Source organism: Glycine max, chromosome 9 (genome assembly GCF_000004515.6).
Source record: "Glycine max cultivar Williams 82 chromosome 9, Glycine_max_v4.0, whole genome shotgun sequence".
NCBI classification, from domain to species: domain Eukaryota; kingdom Viridiplantae; phylum Streptophyta; class Magnoliopsida; order Fabales; family Fabaceae; genus Glycine; species Glycine max.
This window is the reverse complement of record NC_038245.2, coordinates 50,523,986-50,542,767: the sequence shown is the minus strand read 5'-3', so window position 1 is coordinate 50,542,767 and position 18,782 is coordinate 50,523,986. Positions and strand designations below refer to the sequence as shown.

The 18,782-nt window shown below is 34.8% G+C and overlaps 4 protein-coding genes across 5 annotated transcripts; 1 reads left to right on the top strand and 3 right to left on the bottom strand.

Annotated features, from left to right (window-relative positions):
* Positions 1 to 274: 274 nt before the first annotated feature.
* LOC100808631 (pentatricopeptide repeat-containing protein At5g56310) lies at positions 275 to 2,451 on the bottom strand. The gene has a single exon (XM_003556925.5). It carries the CDS (start codon positions 2,096 to 2,098, stop codon positions 356 to 358), a length of 1,743 nt encoding a protein of 580 aa, XP_003556973.2. The 5' UTR covers positions 2,099 to 2,451; the 3' UTR covers positions 275 to 355.
* A 329-nt stretch (positions 2,452 to 2,780) lies between these two features.
* Positions 2,781 to 8,266, bottom strand: LOC100804019 (uncharacterized). The gene is made up of 6 exons (XM_003556919.5): positions 7,684 to 8,266; positions 7,515 to 7,613; positions 6,133 to 6,310; positions 4,152 to 4,249; positions 3,334 to 3,395; positions 2,781 to 3,114 (listed from the first exon to the last, which is right to left on the bottom strand). Exons 1-6 carry the CDS (start codon positions 8,167 to 8,169, stop codon positions 2,991 to 2,993), a joined length of 1,047 nt encoding a protein of 348 aa, XP_003556967.1. The 5' UTR covers positions 8,170 to 8,266; the 3' UTR covers positions 2,781 to 2,990.
* A 2,954-nt stretch (positions 8,267 to 11,220) lies between these two features.
* LOC100804545 (probable uridine nucleosidase 2) lies at positions 11,221 to 16,703 on the bottom strand. Its single transcript, XM_003556920.5, has 9 exons — positions 16,422 to 16,703; positions 16,130 to 16,245; positions 15,985 to 16,044; positions 15,321 to 15,506; positions 15,129 to 15,233; positions 14,933 to 15,029; positions 13,905 to 14,012; positions 13,691 to 13,826; positions 11,221 to 11,446 (listed from the first exon to the last, which is right to left on the bottom strand). Exons 1-9 carry the CDS (start codon positions 16,474 to 16,476, stop codon positions 11,338 to 11,340), a joined length of 972 nt encoding a protein of 323 aa, XP_003556968.1. The 5' UTR covers positions 16,477 to 16,703; the 3' UTR covers positions 11,221 to 11,337.
* A 452-nt stretch (positions 16,704 to 17,155) lies between these two features.
* LOC121172794 (uncharacterized) lies at positions 17,156 to 18,245 on the top strand. 2 transcript variants are annotated; one of them, XR_005886447.1, is made up of 3 exons: positions 17,156 to 17,306; positions 17,414 to 18,004; positions 18,087 to 18,245. XR_005886447.1 is itself a non-coding variant. In XM_041005251.1 (2 exons), the coding sequence occupies exons 1-2, from the start codon at positions 17,274 to 17,276 to the stop codon at positions 17,867 to 17,869; spliced, it is 489 nt and encodes a 162-aa protein (XP_040861185.1). In that variant the 5' UTR covers positions 17,156 to 17,273; the 3' UTR covers positions 17,870 to 18,245. The 2 variants fall into 2 exon arrangements, 1 of the variants encoding a protein (XP_040861185.1); XM_041005251.1 differs by having other exon boundaries at positions 17,414 to 18,245.
* Positions 18,246 to 18,782: the final 537 nt, after the last annotated feature.

The window sequence follows — 18,782 nt, the reverse complement described above, 5'->3', positions numbered from 1 at the left end:
TCGCGAGGAGGGATTGAGTTTGCGTTATGTTGTTTTGGTTTGTTTTTGTATCTTTACCATTCATAAAAAAAAATTATTTATTACAAATTTTAATTATAGTATAATTCATATGATTAAAGGTATTTATTTGTATATTTATTTCTACAAAATTTACGTATATAAAATAAACAAGTATCATGTGAATTGCTTACTAGAAAGACAAATTATAAAATTATTAAGGAAATACTAAATTAATTTGAGTATAATTTAAAATTATAAAAGTCAAAAGATCAAGTTCAATAAAAAATATAATATGTTTTACATTGATCAAATAAAGATATTAACATTTTAAAATATATAATTAAAAATATACAAGTCAGTCGTCATTGGTCCACTTTTCAGATAAAGCATCTTCGATCAGTTGCCCATTTATGCTTTGTAGGACGTCCAGAAAGCAGATGTTTAATTTGTCTCCGGCAATGAATTCATATACTCTATTGTTCAGCTCAACAAAACTGACACCTGGAACCTTTTCCGCACACGTATCCCGCATAACCTTCCTTACCATAGCAGCTTCCTTCCACCAACCAAGCGCAGCATACGTATTGGATAAGAGCGAATAATTCCCACAATTGTGGGGCTCCAACACACTTAGATGACGCAAAGCTTCCGCTGCTAGCGCAGCATCACCATATCTATTTGAAGCAGAAAGAAGCGATCCCCATACAGCTGCATTTGCTTCGGATGGCATCACCCTAACTAGTTCCATTGCTTCTTGAAGATATCCAGCACGTCCAAGCAAATCAATCATGCAGCCGTAATGCTCAATCTTGGGTTCAATTCCATATTTGGATCTCATAGACGTGAAAATATTGCGGCCCAGTTCAACCAATCCAACATGGCTACATGCGGAAAGGACGGCGATTAAGGTCACTTCATTTGGCTTGACTCGAGCCTTCTCCATGCAAGAAAATACATCAAGGGCCTCCTTTCCAAAACCATGTAAAGCAAGTCCGGAAATCACGGTTGTCCAGGTTATAATCGTTTTATGCTTCATATTCTGAAACAGTTGGCGTGCCTTACTTATGTCGCCTGATTTGGCATACATATCTATGAGAGAGTTGCAAAGAGGGACAGTCTTACGCAATTTATTATTATGCTTTTCAATGTAGTTGTGAATCCACTCCCCCAACTGAAGAGCACCCAAATCAGCACAGGCAGACAGCACAGCCAAAATTGCAATCTCATCTGGCTGCACATTCTGGAGCAGCATAATGCGGAAGAGCGTGATAGCCTCATTGGGACTATGAGTCTGCGTGTATCCTGAAATAAGTGTAGTCCAAGAAACAACATCCCTATCCTTTTCAGGCATACATTCAAACAAGTTGCGGGCATTAGACATATTACCCACCTTAGCATAACCTGCGAGCATAGCATTCCAGAGGGGAGCGTGTTTGAAAGTGGCTCCATCAAATAGCTTCCGGGCAGAAGAAAGGTGAGCGCAAGAAGAATACATCTGAACGAGGGATGTGACCACACTGGGATGGGAGTCCAACCCAGAAACAATAGCTTGGCAATGAATCTGCTTGCCAACATGGACGGCGGATAAACAAACAACGGCCTTCAGAACAAAGGGGAAAGAGTAAGAGTCGGGTGGCATCCCAAGCAGGCGAATGGCGTTGAACAGAGAAATGGCACGCGTGGGATTGGATGAAGATAGAGCCCAAATGACGTTGTTGTAGAAAAAGATGCTGGGTCGGTGGTTACTGATGAAAACAGAATAGGCATAGGAGGATAAGCCCAGAGAAGCGGAGGTGTATATAAATCGGGCGAGTAGGATGTCATCTTGGTCGAGACCTCTGGTAAGCATGAAACCTTGTGTCTGCTGAAGATGGCTCAGATTGGTGCAATGACAAAGCAGCTGCTCTGCATGTTGTGATCGTGGAAGCGTGGAGAAGCAGGACCCATTCCATGTCCGTTGCCACTGCCTTACATCGCGCAGCTTTCGATTCAATGCCAAATTCATTGATGACCACAAAATTAAATTACATTTGCTTACAATAGTCAAATACATGCAGGCGTGCTTGCTTGTGCTTGGAACACCTGACTGAATCAACATTACTACTTACACTTGTAGTTATTTCTACCAAAGCCAAAAATGACAACAAAAGCTACTCAACCAAAGACTGGTGATCTAATTTTTAATTTTTCCAAAAAATATAAAAAATAAACATTTTTATTTATTTTAATTATTAAGAATACAATTTTTATACTGTATAGTTAAGATCATTATACACCTACAGGTGTGCTTGCTTGAAACATGTGATTGATCATTATTAATAGTTAGTATACAAATGGATATGTGTATTTTAGGGTAAGTTGTGTTGAATGAAATGAAACAGAAGAGAATTGAGAAAAAAATATTTAAATTAAAATAGTGTAGTAAAGGTGTGGGACTCAAATAAAATTTTGAAAATTTTATCTCATTGTTCAACCAAATCAAGGCTTAGTATGGGGACAATTGTGCCTACGTCCCTTCCCTCTCTCCCCTATCCAAATTTCCATGGTCCTCCCACATGAACTATAGCATTTTCATGTCCAACAATGAGGTAGCCAAATCACAGCCCAACCACACCATTTGAAGCGGAAATCCAGACACGAAAGTGGCTCCTTGTGTGTCAAAGTGTGAACCCAAATGAACATATATGATTCTTTATCTATATCCAAACGTATCACTATCAATTTCTCCAGTTTAAACATCAATGCCGTTATGCCGCTAAGACTGACTTATAAGACCGTAATAACAAAAATATCAAGCAAATATCATGGATCTCGAAAGTATGTAAGAAGTTACACTGTAAATTGTACGTAAAGTAAAAGTACTGAATCACTGCCTTCCTCTAAAATTTTCTCTTCCGGATGGGAGCCGATGATGGTGTTGTACAGTTAATTTGCAGCATCAATTTATTCTTTGACCTTTTCAAATGATAAACACTGAAATATGATTTGCATTAAGAGGCCTCGAATGAATCCTCGCTAGCATCCTCTGAATCTGAACTATCAACCATCTTCTCAAGTGCATCTAGGCTGCCAGCTTCAGAGATTGTGTGGATTCTGAGTTTGTCAGCATCTTCACTGAGAAAGAAAACAAAAAAAAAATAAAATTCTTAGCTTGTACAATGGTGTTTTTAATCCTTTTTTTTTATTCTGACAACGAAGACAGTTTGTTCATAAAAAAGAATGCTGATATACATTTGTAGCCATCTTGACATCTCTAATGCAAGCTATATTTACATAATAAGAATGCTGATAGAGATATCAAGTTTGACAAGAAAGCAAGCATATAGAACATACTCTGTAACACCGAAGATTTCCTTGACAACTAAGGAGCTATCTCTTGAACAAAACTCTGGCAGCTGGAAACATAGTAGGAGGAAAATTTAATCAAGTCATACATTAAACACATAACAGACACAATTACAAGTATGGTCATTAAATGCCTTTTAAATTAAAGGTGACCCTATGCTCAAGGCTATCCACCTAGTGGGGTTAGGGAAGGATAGACACAGCCTGCCTAACTTCTACATGTGGAGAGGCTGTTTCCAAGACTTGAACCTGTGACTTCAAAGTCGCAAGGCAACAATTTACCATTGTGCCGAGACTCACTCTAATGATCCTTTTAACATTAAAAAAATTGAAAGAAAAAAATGTATTCAAAGACACGAGACAACAATATTACCATTGTGTTAAGACTCACTCTCTCATGAACCTTTTCACATTAAGAAATTAAAAAAAAAAAGTATCAGAATATTTTAGAGCAGTAACAAATTACATACTCCAATGTTAATATATACCAAAGAATTAAATACCAGATTTCTTCCTGAAACCATAAATAAAACCCATAATTAAACTAGGTACAACCTTTTGAGTATTTCCCTAATACGCATTTTATTAGGAGATAAAAAAAGACACAAAATTTCTTCTGTAATAATGCAACACTTAATTTCAGTATTATGGGTCCCTAAGATTTGTTTATGAAATCCTAGAATCAAAATAAAGGCACTACCATATCCAATGCCAAAGACAGTTAAAAGAGCTTATTTTATTTACATACAGAGACAGATATAGGCGAACAGAATTTGTATCAAAATTGACTGTTTGAGGTTACTTACCTCGGACAGATAGAAGACCTTTCCAAAAAGGGCCTGAACAGCTATTTTTCTCTTAAAACCCTTTTCGGTATAACCTGATTTATCCATCACAATAGGGCCTAAAAATCATTTAAATGTAATCAGAGTCAGAGAATAGAAATAAAAAGGTCCTGACTTAAAATGGGTTCATTTAATTAAATTTGTAAAAAAAAAAATCAGAGTGAAAAAATATTAAAGGGGGAGATCAGTTCTCTTCTCTCTCATTATCAATACCCATTCTTTCTGACTCTCATGTTGCTATTATTAAAAGCATGTAGCTTGAGAAAGCTTTAATATTCAGAAGAAAACAACGGTCATATAACACTCAATAAAGTGTTGCAACTTCACACTAACAGCTATTTCAAGTTTGAAGTTTGGTTCATGCTTACAGAACCAGACAGTAAATATATATGAAAAGATCATGTAAAACACAATGCTAAAGCAACTAAAACAAATCACCACAAATATAGGCACATTAAAGTAAGCTGTAGGGTACTGGTACAGCTAGGTAGGGATAAAGAAAGAAAAAGAATACACAAAAGTCTGTATTATTGCTATGAGACTCTCTTGGAAGGATTTCCCCTATAGGGAAGAATGAGACTCAAGGAAATTCAAGAGCCTTTTCTCTGTTGAATATACCCTCCAACTGTCAAAATTGATGCCCTTTTGACATGGTTCCTCTCAATTTATTCTCTCCTCTATTGTAACTACCCCCTTTTTCCATATTCCTTATTCAGCTAATCACAACAGAGTTGGGCCTCTCTAAGTTGGCCCCATAGAGCTTCTACTATAGACTATATTGATAGGGGGCATAACAATACTCCCCTCCAAAAGATTCACCTTGTCCTCAATGCAAAATTCTGGGAATTGCTGATGTATGATACTGAACAATTTCAAACAATCCTCACAAGTAGGCATTTGTACTTTTCCTGAAGCATTATTATTGGCGACTAGGTCAGATTCAGGGGTGACTTGCAATTCCATGTTGTCTATCAATGAAGGAAGAGGTTGAACCACTGAGGAAGGGGCAACAGCTCTCTAAAACAATGATACATAAAACTGGGTTAATAGAGCACACTGTTGGCAGCTATAATTTATAAGTTAATGCACCCTTTTTTTTTTAATTTGATAAGGGCCATAGTACCGTGTACCCAACTTCTCAAACCTTTTTCTTGCCAAGGTTTACATCCAGTAAGGTTGCAACTTGAGGAACACTCAATATCCTTCCTCAAACTGTACTTCGACACTTCTCTTCTCCTTTTGTTAGGCTGGACCTTCATATGATCTTGGACTGTTAATAAATTAGCCCTCAACTCTTCTATGATTGATGCTAGCTGCATCACCCTAAAGACAAGGGTCCCTTTCTATTTATTGCACAATGTACATTTTCTTACTCCATAACCTTATTTCCTATTAAAAGCTATTTCACTTACACAATATATGAATCTCTTTAATGACAAATTGATAGTTAGATTCATTGCCAAATAAGCCAAAGAAAAGTTCAAATAACATCAAATAAATTTTCCTCAGCTATTTTACGGCCAAGTCACCTATATATTAGACTGCTTTCGAGTAACATCAATTATAGCAGGAAGACTAGAAGGAAATTAAGACATTTAAGAATAGTCATTGTTTTACAATTCTCGCATTTAAAAACCATTTGAACTAAGCCACTGTGCTTGGGTTAGTGGTGAGTGGTTTGGTTAGTTTCTGGGGGCAGGAGGTCACAGGTTCAAACTAACATGCCACCACTCTATATATATTTGAAAAAAAAAATATTTGAATTTGACATCATGGACCCAAATACTAAACCCTTGGGAATATACAGAACAAGCCAGAGAAAAATATTTGTTTCACAGTTCATCAGAATTTGGATTACTTTTCCTAGACCTTGGCTATAAGATACAACCATGCACTAGGAGTGATCAACTAAGCATCTAGTCCAACATTCAAAATACACTACCTTTGTCTCGCACAATTCGTCGTGAAATTTCATTCAGAATCTCAGCAACTTGTGAATCATTTAACATAGAAGCTTTCCTTAGCTGGATTAAATCAGCTACCATGTCAGGATTGAATGGTTTCTCATTCAGAGCATACCTGATATACTTGCGCAATATTTCTTCCAAATCAAAACCTGTCTGAATATGAATATACAGTTGGTAAGATCATATGACACAAATGCACAAGCACACAAAAGTATCAAAGCCAGCAAACTGAAACTGTTTTCTCCATGAGATTTTCCTCAGCAAGCAAATGGAAGGCCAAGAAATATTTCCTGACTAAGACAGATGGTAAGATCCTTTACATAGAAAAACTCCAAACCTAACTGTTTGTTTATCTGCTCAATTGCACAAAAGAAACAATTTCACCTTGAAATTTATCATGCTTAGGAAGTGAAACATCAAGGCATCGACAATTCATTTTTTTTAAGGTCATACAAGCAACAAATGCAACTCATTAGTCTATGAAGTATAACGAATATTATCAGGATAAATTATCAGTTGTCATTTTTTTACATTACAAGAACAGCAATTACAGTCAACCAGATGGATCATTGTTGAAATTAATTTTGTAAACTAAAATAAAATAGCAACTGTAATGAAGCATGGATTCAGGGATTATAAGGTTGACTTGGTTGTGAAGGGAGAAGGGAGGGGGGCAGTGGTCGTGGGTTTGAATCCCCCTACTAACAAATAAAATATAATAGCAACTGTAATGAAGCATGGATTCAGGGATCATAAGATTGACTTGGTTGTGAAGGGAGAAGGGAGGGGGAGAGAGGTCGTGGGTTTGAATCCCCCCACTAACAAATAAAATATAATAGCACCTGTAATGAAGCATGGATTCAGGGATCATAAGATTGACTTGGTTGTGAAGGGAGAAGGAAGGGGGGGAGAGGCCGTGGGTTTGAATCCCCCCACTAACAAAATACTAACAATTAACAACTAACATTGGCTGATAAAAAAGAAGCATGAATTCTAGGCAGATGATAAGGCATGGCACTGGCATAGAAACAAACCAAAATCTTGAACAAATAGGAGTGAAAACAGTCATTACAGAGATATCTCAACCATACACATTTAATATGTGAGAGAAAACACAATATTTCAATTGTAATTTGTAAGCAACAGTGATGTCAAGTTAACAACATATGATCAACACGTGCAAACAACAAAGCAAATAGAAGGATAAAGTTTGATTATTTAAAAATTCAAACAAGCCAACCTTAATAAATAATGATTCTCAGTAGTTATTGTTCTCATTTTGAAATTATGAAATTCAAGAACTAATAGTGACCATAAAACATAGTAAGGTGTGCAGGATTAGGATGATGCACCTCACCTTATTCTCAATTTGCTTGAGAGCATCAAGCTTAACTTCATCTCTTCCTTTTTGAAATAAATCATCCAGCGACTTGCATAGCGTCGCATTTTTACTGACCTGGAAATTTAGAGAAAGTCAACAAAGTTTTGATAACATAAATTGTTGGAATAATGAATGAGGGACAGACCTGTCTGCGGCGTTTTGCTTTGGGAGAAGAGAATTTCCTGACGGTCTTGACAAAGGCAATGACGAAAGTAAGGCCAGCATATGTGAGAGGAATAGCGAGAATCCAAGGCAAGGAGGTGGGACCCACTCTGGGCCCGGGAATGGCTTGGGTAACGGAGCCCGTGAACTCGACCAGGTCCAAAGCCTTTTCCTGAATCCACGGCAGCTCCTCCTCCACTTCCACTTCCACTTCTACTTTCTTCTCTTTCGACGAAGCTGAAGCTGAAGCAGGGTTGTTGTTATTGGAATTCGAAGTGCTGTTTGAGTTTGACGCCGCCGCTGCTGCTAAGCAAGTTGAGGTTGAAGAAAACAACAGTGGTTGTTGTCTTGGAGTCGGAACAGCGGGGAATGACAAATTTGTGCAGTTCGTTGAGTGAAAAGGGATTGCAGAATGATATATGGGAGGGAGAAACTGAGAAGCAAGAGAACATGAAGAAGTAAAAGCCATAGTCTCTGGCTCAAAGCTCAATCCTCTTTCTGGCTTCGGTTACTAGGTTGCTTCCCCTGTTTAGTCCAGTTAGGCAGCTCAATTTTTTTCTTTTTATTTTTCAAAATCCACAATTTTCATCTCTTATTTTAAAACATCTAATTTTTTTAATTTTCAACCTCAAACTGAAAGTGTTAATGATAAAATATTAATGTTAATTATGTCATAATTAAATAAATGAAATAATTTCATGTCACGTCATATTAAATTAATTTTTTTTATCATTCAATTTTTTTTTTGAATTTGATAGAAAAATTAAAATGATAGATTTTTACAAAATTAAATAACTAAATGTGTTTATTTTAAAACAGAATTATAGATTTTGAAAAAAAATATAAAGATTAAATATCTCCATTTTAAAATAACATTACTAAAATTACAAATTTTAAAAAATCGGAAAATCAAAATTACGTTTAAACTTTTTAATTAATTATATTTTTTTGGAGATTTTTTTAGGTTAAATATCACCTTTATCTATTATATTTTAATATTTTTTTACTTTGATACTTTAAATTTAAAAAGTTTCATTTTAATTGGAAAGTGACATTTAACCATTGAAATATGTTAATTGTATTGCTCTATTCAGAATTTTATACTTTTAAATTATAATTTTAATCATTCTATTTTTTAAAATATTTGATCATCGACTGTATCAATATTATTAATGTATTAATATAATTTTTTTTTAAAGTAAACAAAAAAGCTGTTGTTAAGTAAACAAACATCATGTTATAACACTACATTCATTTAATTTTTGAAATTTAACTGGATTTTTTTATTTGATTTTTAATTCATAAAATGTATAGTTAAAGTAATTAGTTATTATAAGTATATATTTTGATATAAATAAATTAAGGTAATTACAGTGAGTATATATAAATATGTTTTAATTAATTAAAGCAATTACAATAAGGAAAATATATAACATACAAAAAATTATTCACATAGACTAAAACCTAGAGTTTCAGGATTATAGTTTTCTCCTTTTGAAGGATCTCAATCTCATAGCTTGCTCACTTAGTTTAGTGTAGCGGGGTTGTATTTCCCCTCCATAGCATAAAAGAAGTGTGGACAATTATAAAGATTAAATGATCAATTAAATCATTACTATATATAAATTTAATTAACAAAAGACTTAGTATATAAATAAATAATATTTTAACTTAATTCGCATCAAACTAAATTAAAATGATTCATATATGTATAAAAAAATCACAATTATGTAAGTTTGATGATTGACTGAAGTAGAGACTCAGAGGATCTCCAACCTTAGTTGAAAGAGTTTTAGACTTTTAGTACTGGAGAGAAAATAAACTCCCTTAATGACTCCTAAATAATATTTTCTAACTCGCGATAGGGCATAACAATAGCCTCCAATGGAGTGAGAGAATTAGAGTGCATAACCCCAAACTCTTAAACTAATGTTTCTTTAAATAATCACAACTGTTTTCCTTCTTGAAATATTCAGATTCCATTTATAGAGTTTCGAGTAGATGAATCAAGATCCTTAAATACCAACTATTCTATGTCATCCAAATCTGCTACAACAATAAACCTTCACCCTGCCCTTCCCAAAGAAGAAGATGAAATAGTCGGGTCTCGACAGAAAACTATGGTTAGATTAGATAGAAAATATAGAATAAAATCACATCCTCATCATACATTTGCAATATATATATATATATATATATATATATATATATATATATATATATATATATATATATATATATATATATATATATATATATATATATATATATATATATATCAATGAAGTTCATTTACAATATATCTCCTTTTTTTTTACAAATATATATCAACACAAAAAAATCATCAATTCCAATGGCGTTTTTTACAAAACATTTGCAGGAAACATATCAAAGTTTGTGAAGTAGAAGCATGATTTTGACGGACGTTGAAAATGAGTTTAACAAATTTAATTGAGTAAAGGATCCTTGAAAAACAATTCAAATTTTTATTTACAAATATCTAAGATATAGTTTAGATTTATATGATATTTTAGAATACTGTTTAGAATGATATTATCTGCATTTTAAGAATTTATTTCCTCATGTAAGATAAAGATAGAATGATAGGTAAATAGATGCTCTGAAGATGAAAATAATCACTCCATCTAACCACTCTAGATGACAGAAGAGTCACGTGAAGAGAAAGTTTTCAAGTTGAAAACTTATAATGATCATGAATACAATATCAATAAAGCTCCTTTACAATATATCTCTTTAAAAGAAATTCATCAGGAAGTAGTGAGATACTAGCTATGAAGCATGGACACCCCAGTCTTTTGCCGTGTCCGGTGTCCGACACGACACCGACATCGACACCGACACGACACCGAGGCCCGTGTCCGGATTGAATTTGATGTGTTTGAGAGGTGTTCACGTGTTCATATCCATGTCGTGTCCGGTGTCTGTATTAGTGTTGGTGCTTCATAGGATACTAGTATATTTGACAGCTTGGAGCCGAAACCAAATTTGGCAACTCCTTAATTAAACGTTCAATACAATGTTGTCAAGTATATTCCTGACGACCCAGAAGACTACATAAAAGTGCAGAATTGTAGCAATGGCTCACTCCTGAATCCTAGGTTGATCGTTTACTGGGAACTTAATCTATAAAACTTGATCGTTTTACTTCCGGTGCTCACTCCTGAATCCTTATTGTAAGACCATCATTGCTTGGGAAAGCTTAAAATAAAACCTACCCTCCACCACACGCAAAATAAAACCTCACCATCAAACTGGGAAAACTTCTGCTCTAATCCCTCGTTGACAAACTTCCCATTAATAATCATTTTATTATCATGTACTCTCCAATCTAGAAATTGGATTACCAAGATTTTCTATGACTGGGACTACTTGCACTAGTACGTTTAACAAGAGTTTCCTTATTCTTTTTTATCTTGTGTCCAACAGAATATAATAAGAATGCCATTCAATATATTATAACTGGAAATCGAATGAAAATTTAATTAATGAAGACAAAGGAAGCAACACAATTTTTATTTTCTCACTGAAATTGAAATGAAATGCAAAGTAGAGCTCAAGTGCTTTAAAATTTAAAACACAAATATAACAAGAATTTTTTGAATGCTTCATAGCTACTTCAAGAGTCCACAAGACGATCCATTACCAATTTCATAACTCTAGGAGCATCAACTGTCACAGCTACCTTTACGGTTGGCTTATTGGACCATTCATTGATTTCAGCAAACCTGGTTTATTAGAAACAGAGATAAGGTAAACACGTGAGGAGCCATAAAACGAATGGACGACAAAAGTTTTTTTTTTTTTTTTATCAGCAAAGATAATAATATATATATTAATGAGAAAGAAGTACCAGAGGTACTATGTACATAGGTAGGTTACCATACACATGGTTCCATAGAGAAACTAATGTAGTTTGTTTAGGAACCATATTATGGCTACATAAGTAATACAGCTGCTAGAAATGCAAGCGAAACTACCCACTACTGATACAAAAAACCTTGCCGGATTTGACTCGACCATTGATAAAAATGAATATTAAAATCTTTCTCCAAGTTTCTTAGCCACGACCAGATTAAGAACATAGCATCCTCTAACAGTTTGTTGACATTGAAGGATGCATTGGAGAATATAATACTACAAAAGTTGACAATGAGTTTGTAATACAAGCTGAAGACAATAAATTATCACAAAAGAGGTTTGTGAGTAACTCCATTTCATAAATCTTCATAAATCATCCATTACATTGTTGAAAGTCATTAATAAAAAAGACCCTTTACATGGTCCTCCAAAGATTACCATGCCACCACATTATTTCTTTAAAAAAATTGTCACTAAACTATTCCCTAAAAAATCTAAAACACCACAAAGTTCATCCTTATGAAGACTAAATTGGTGACACAGAGTAATAATTTGGTATATTATGTATCTTAGAAGGGTTGATTTGGTGACAAAAAAGTCTTTGGATGACTAATATGGTGACAGCTTAATCTTTGGAGGATCAAGTAAAGGGTCCACTAGAAAAATTGGCAGAGTGAAAAGGGAATGGTAGGGAAGACATGTGTATTAATAACAATGTTCTACACCTTATGTTTTACACCTTTTTTTGGGCAAAAAGGAAGAGAGAAGATAAAAGGTGAATTTCTTTCTTCCCTTTTACTAAAAAAGAGATGTGTAGACAAGAAGTGTAGGAAATGAGGTGTTAGAATAAGATGGCTGTATATATTAATCAAAACGTGAATTTATAGTACAAGTGATGCATTATTAGTATAAACATTAACACTTGCTCATGCATCTTGATATGACAAGTTTAAGGGTCACTACAAACAGGGAAGGATGCATGTTACTAACTATGGGGGCAGTAGCCCCCACTAAGTAAATTATTTTACTTAAATATTTAAATAATTATTGTTTTTGCCCACATAAAAAGTTAGGTATTGTCCCCATAAGATAATTTTGTTAGATTAAAGAATGTAAATAAAAAAGAGAAAATAAATTGGTACTAATTTTACCCACTTTATCCTTTTGATTTTTTATCATGAGATTGTGTATTTTGTAAAAGCTTGTAATATTTTTTTACAGTAAAAATATTATGGACAATTTCTTTGCCCCCACTAAAGAATTTTTTTGGATCTGTCACTAACTACAAATAACTACTTAATCTTATAAACTTTTTAATAAATAAAAAATTCCAGCAATCCTCAACAAAGTCCATGTTCTACATGAAACAAATCAAAGGCAAATTAGATTATATGGGAAAAAGAAATCTTGATTGATGATACTTTGGGCCAGATTTTCACCATTTGGGACCAAAAAACTGTAGTGGTCTCTAGTCTTAGACACTCACATGCCCCAAGTTCTGTTGACCTTAGTTCATTGAAGCAGCTTAAAATTTTTGGACATCAAAATCATAATATTAAGTGCATAATGTAACGAAGTAGAAACAAGAATGGAAATGCTAATACTGTAAGGTCCAAAACCCTTGTGCATAATATTATTTTGCTGTCACACAGAATGTTTTGACTTGGTCTTGTGAGTTTATGTTAAGCTCTGAAGTGCAGATCCTTGGATTGAAATGACAAGGATCAAGAGTAAACTGATAAGTACCAGATAAGAAGTATTAGAACAAAGGCTTACAACATGAGAAGACTTCTACTGAAAACTAAGAATAGAAGCTCAAAAGGTAATGCTAAAAGCTCAACAGAATCCTGGTGATAGATAAGAAGAGAACACGGATGGAGTAGAAGTGCAAGGCTTCCACATAATAGAGAAATTCATTTCGGCACGATTTTGTTGTTTTTGAGAAAAAATTCAGGAGAAAATGCAATCTAATACTATCTTAACACACTATTTTGAATGATTTTAAAAGCATTAGAACTATCAACAAAGTCAGCATTAGCAAGCAGACAAATACTGAACTTAAATTAGACTTAATTCTCTAGGGACTCACTCCATTTGCTAGGGGTTTCTACCTTTTTTGTTTGTTGTAGAGTATTGTGATTCCCCTTGTAATGCCACTCGTTTGGACTCTGACAATACCCTCTATGCAAGTTACAAGTGAAGGATCAACAGCTGCAAGAACCACAGTTGGGTCATGAAGGTAAACCCCTGTATAAAAAGTAAATATAATTAGTAAAGTAGATTATTAGGTCTCTACCAATTCTTAAATGCACTATGAACACAAACCTTTGACATTGTATGCCTCCCGATGGTAAGAGAAATATACATCCAAGATTTTGTTCAAGTATTGCACAAATTTTCCATTTGAGCTTGCCAATTTTTCTCGATCAGATTCTAGTCATTTTGTATTAGATGAGTAAACCAGAACAGTGGTGAGTCTGGTGCCAGAGAAAGTTCAATGACATACACCATAATTAAAATAGAATCATGCTCATGCTGTTTAACTGATGATAACTTCTCATCAACACTAGAGTGTACATATGAGACACAACAGCAAATTTCAGAGTGGGTTTCAGAAAACCATGGTTTCCAAATATTATGGATGGATATCATTCAAGAACCCTTCATCAAACAGTTTAAACTTTGGGATGGTTGGTCATTGATGATTATCAGGGGGAAAAAAAAGAGATTATTGAAGTTAGTCTCAGTTTTTGAACTGTCTTTCTGAATCCAAAATACAGAGCTATTTCTCTGCCTTTGGCATGTGTCTGCATTAAAAAAAAGCATCATCCAAGAGTTCCTATTGTGTATAACATGAAAAAAGAATGGATGGTGCCTAACCTCTATAAATAAGTATAAAATCAAGAGTCCTATAAAATGTGTAAATTAATTGATTATTACACCTTAAAAAAGAAACTTGTTAATAGATAGATTCAGGATAATCACATGTTTCTATAGAAAAAATTCTCATCTTCACTCTGCCATTTTGTTTTACAAAAAATTTTGGGATGTGGTAGACAGGAAATGAACTATTTAGCAATCTATTGCACTATTTATCCAGACATTTTTATGGGTTTGGTTGAGCTGAAAACTTTATGTTAGAAATTTATTAAATAAAAAACTAGAAACATACCCATAAAATGTTGCTAAACTAACATGCATAAATTCTGAAATAAGAATAAAACAAAATTACTATAACCGTTGAAGAAATAGTAAACCATACAAGATTTATCAAAGGACAGTTACCCATTTAAGTAAGACAAAATGACTCAAGTATAGCAAAGGAGCACAAAGGAATTTGTCAAAGGGGGTACCAGTCAGTACAACTTGGTGGGTAACATTTATCCCCACTGCAAGTACATCTGCCCCACTTGTAAATACAACATCTGCAGCCTCTGGATCACCAAATATCTGGAACAAATCCAACCAAAGAGTTAGACAGATTGAGTTGTGAATGATATAATATTTATATTGAAGATTAAGAATTTGATGCAGAATGGAAATACTCACATTGGCTTCAGCAGCTGGATTCACATTGCCATTTACTGCAAAAGCACCACCAAGAATCAGAATCTGCCCAATGTTCTTAGCAAATTCCGGATCCAGCTGTATAGCCTGCAAACATATATTATCGTCATCATGAAAAACAGTATGAAGAGTAACATGAAAATGCCATATTGCAGAATTGTACATATATCATACCAAGGCAATATTTGTAAGCGGGCCCAATGCGACCACAGTGACTTTGCCAGGGTTAACTTTTGCTTGATGAACCAAAAAAGAAGCAGCTGATTCTTCAATGGGCTTCCCCTTTGGTGGAGGAAAATTCTGGTTGCCAAGTCCATCTACACCATGGACAAAATCTGCAACACGGAGTTTTGTTCCATTCTGCATAAAGAAACAAGTGTTACAATAATTAATGGATTCAAGTGCGACAAAATACTTCAGAAGCAGAACTTTTAACTTCATACTGCAAATACTGTGCAACTTTTTCAGTGAGTTGATCAACTACAATGCACCCGAAAGAAATAAACAGATTTCAACTGACAACAAAAATAGATTAATTATCTCGATTAAATATAAAAGTGATAAAACTTTGTGGTATTCAGGTTGAAATGAGAAAAATAATAGCATGGTGACTGTAAAAAATTATTACGCATTTGTGCCTCACTGAAAAATTCAAGTGAGCTGACAATGTAATACAAATAGTGTAAAGTATCCAGACTATATGATTATTGTATAGGCATTCAATTAAAGATTAAGTATACTAGTAATTAGTTCTAAATGCTCATATAACATTCATAGCAATTTCCAAAACAAAATAAAGAAAAAATAAAGGGAACAAAGGAAGGTACGACAGACTTACAGTTGAAGTTACATGAGATCCTTCTGCCACCGGTATATCCGTTCTCCCAGCAACCTCCAACTGCATATGCATGCAAGTAAAGTAGGAGGCTTTTATCATTAATAAGTCAATAAATCCTTTTGGGAGATAGTCTCGATATTTATACCAAATGCAAGGCATTTCTGGTTGCCAGAGTGGTGTACACATTTCCAAAGATGGTTGTGAGTCCAATAACTTCAACCTCGGGTGATTGTAGAGCAAGGAATATTGCCATAGCATCATCTACAGAAACCACTTGCAATTCTCAGTGAAACAAGGAATTGATAGATCAAGCAGTCAAAGTAAAAGTTAATTTTGTGAGAAAAAGCAAAGAAACAGAAACTTATGACTTCTGACTGATTTGGATTACCACAAGAAAAACAAACAAAAATTGAGAGCCAGATAGATATGTATCTAACCGATGCCAGGGTCGGTATCAATTATGATCTTCTTTGGTTCCGTTTCGGCTGCCATGTTTACAAGAGAGGAGAGATTACTTATGACTTCACTTCTTTCCGAACCAAATCAGAATTGGAATTGATGTTGCTATTGGAGTGGAGAATACGAACACATCTAAATTGGCCTTTTTTTTCTTTCCATTTGTCTATTGATTCTAATTCATTCATTAATTATTTAAAACGCACCCCACTTGCGGTGAATAAGCATCATGTTCATGTTTTTGTCTGTTCTTATAGTTTATTATATAATAATATTAATATCTTATACTGCAATGAGCAATCAGCACGATATTTAAAATCAAGGCGAAGTAACCTTTGGTAGTATGTTAGGGGTTTGTAAGTAAAACTCGGGAAGGAATAGGGCTGACATTTTGCCCTTTATACTTTTCAAAATGCAAAGTGATCTGGCCATTCACCAAACTTTTATCTCACCTATCCAAGGAAAAAGAATCTTCATTTATCCGACAAATAAACAAAAGAATTATTTAATTTAAATAAATTATTAATATAAGAAAGGATAATGTTGCGCTTGGTTTACTTAGAGAGAAATAAAATAAATAAAAATACAAGACAGATAATTTTAAAAAGAGAAATTCAATGGAAATGAAGTGATATGTAGAGAAAGATGTCAGGCCCGACGTTGGATTGTAGCGGCTCGTGCTTACCTCCTCCACCTGGTGGGTTGCACTCTTTTTACTAATAAGAGTTCAACCTATGTTCATGTGGTGCATCTGGAGGGTTTTCGAGACCCAGGTCAGTCTAGGGGCTATGCCTGGGGAGTTTTTGCGCTGGTTCACATGTATGACCAGCTAAATGAAGCTTTCCAGACCCCCACACGATAGATGGGTGGGTACTTGACGCTATTGCAGTTAAATTTTAAAGTTCGTAAAAAGGTCTAAGTTGGAAAATGAATTTTAAAGGTTTTTTATGTTATGTTCACTTTATTTGTGTAGTGTTCGATATATGAGCACTTTCTCAGTGTTCATCGGTCTGTCACTGATGATGCGTACACTGAGACTACCCCACGTGCATTGAGGTGGCTTACGACGAAGGCGCACATGAAGGGGATCAAGAGAGCGTCGTACAGGGCACGTTTAGATGCTCTGACGATCACGGACGTTTCCTGGTTGCCCTATAGTGAGCATCGGGTAGTTAGGAGCTTTGAGCTTATTTCATGCTACCAGGGGCAGCTCAGATGGGGTCATGTTGTGGTCTACATTCGACCAGAGCGGGTGGTACAACAGTTCGGGTACATTCAGACCATCCCTCCACCACCGGTTACTGCTTCGTTGTCGTGTGACGAGATAGACGAGAGGTGGATGCTTTTCGGGGACCATTTAGCACCCGCGGGTGAGATTTGTGTTGTCCTCGGGCAGGTAACAGTGGACTACATGGAGTGGTTTTTGTAGATATCTCACTCGTTCATCACGCTGACCCAGGAAGGCGATGAGCCCAAACAGCCAGCTGCCCCAGATGTGGATGCATACGTCGAGCCATATGTCCTTGAGGTTCTAGTCGGAGCTTATCTCCCCAGACATTCAGTGGTATTTTAATTTGGTTTAGTGTTTTGTAATTTGTTTTTTATTTAATATTTTGTAATAACTGTGTTTTTTTTACTGTCACAAGTTGCTTGTGAAGATTGTGAAGCGATCGCAGAAAGGTTGGAGCGTGTGCTTAACCTTAGGATAGTGACTGCAGGAACAGAGTTACATGACATCATGGAAGATTGCCTGCGGATCGCTAAGGGTGAGGCCTCTGATCGAAGTCTTAGGGCGCAATGTAGACAACGCATATATTAGTTTTTGATATGATGTGTATTAATTTTGTATTTGATAACATTATTGTAATTGTTACATTATTTTGGTAATACAATTTTTGTAAATTATTTGTTTCATTATTTAGTTTTCCGTTATGACTGACATCATCAATTGCTGAAAATAAAATCTAATTATGCCTAGAACTTAAAAGCACAAAAAATAAAGAAATAAAAAAAGGATTTGGACCGTTAAAAGTATGGCTAAGTATCCGTGTTCGGATGCTATTTGTATTGTTTGCACGTCAAAGAACTCAAAAAAACAATAGCGTGAACCGGTTCCATCGAATCGGACCTAAAAAAAAGTACAAAAAATTAAAAAAAAAAATGGATTTTTACCCTTCAAATATGTCTAAGTAGCCCTTTTTGGCGTTTTTTTAAAATTATGTGCGAGTCGCCTAAGACATTTGAGGGACGCTATTTCTCATGTCTAGACGTCAAAGAACTAAAAAAAAAATAATAGCGTGAACCGATTCCATCGAATCGGACGTATAAAAAAGAACAAAAAA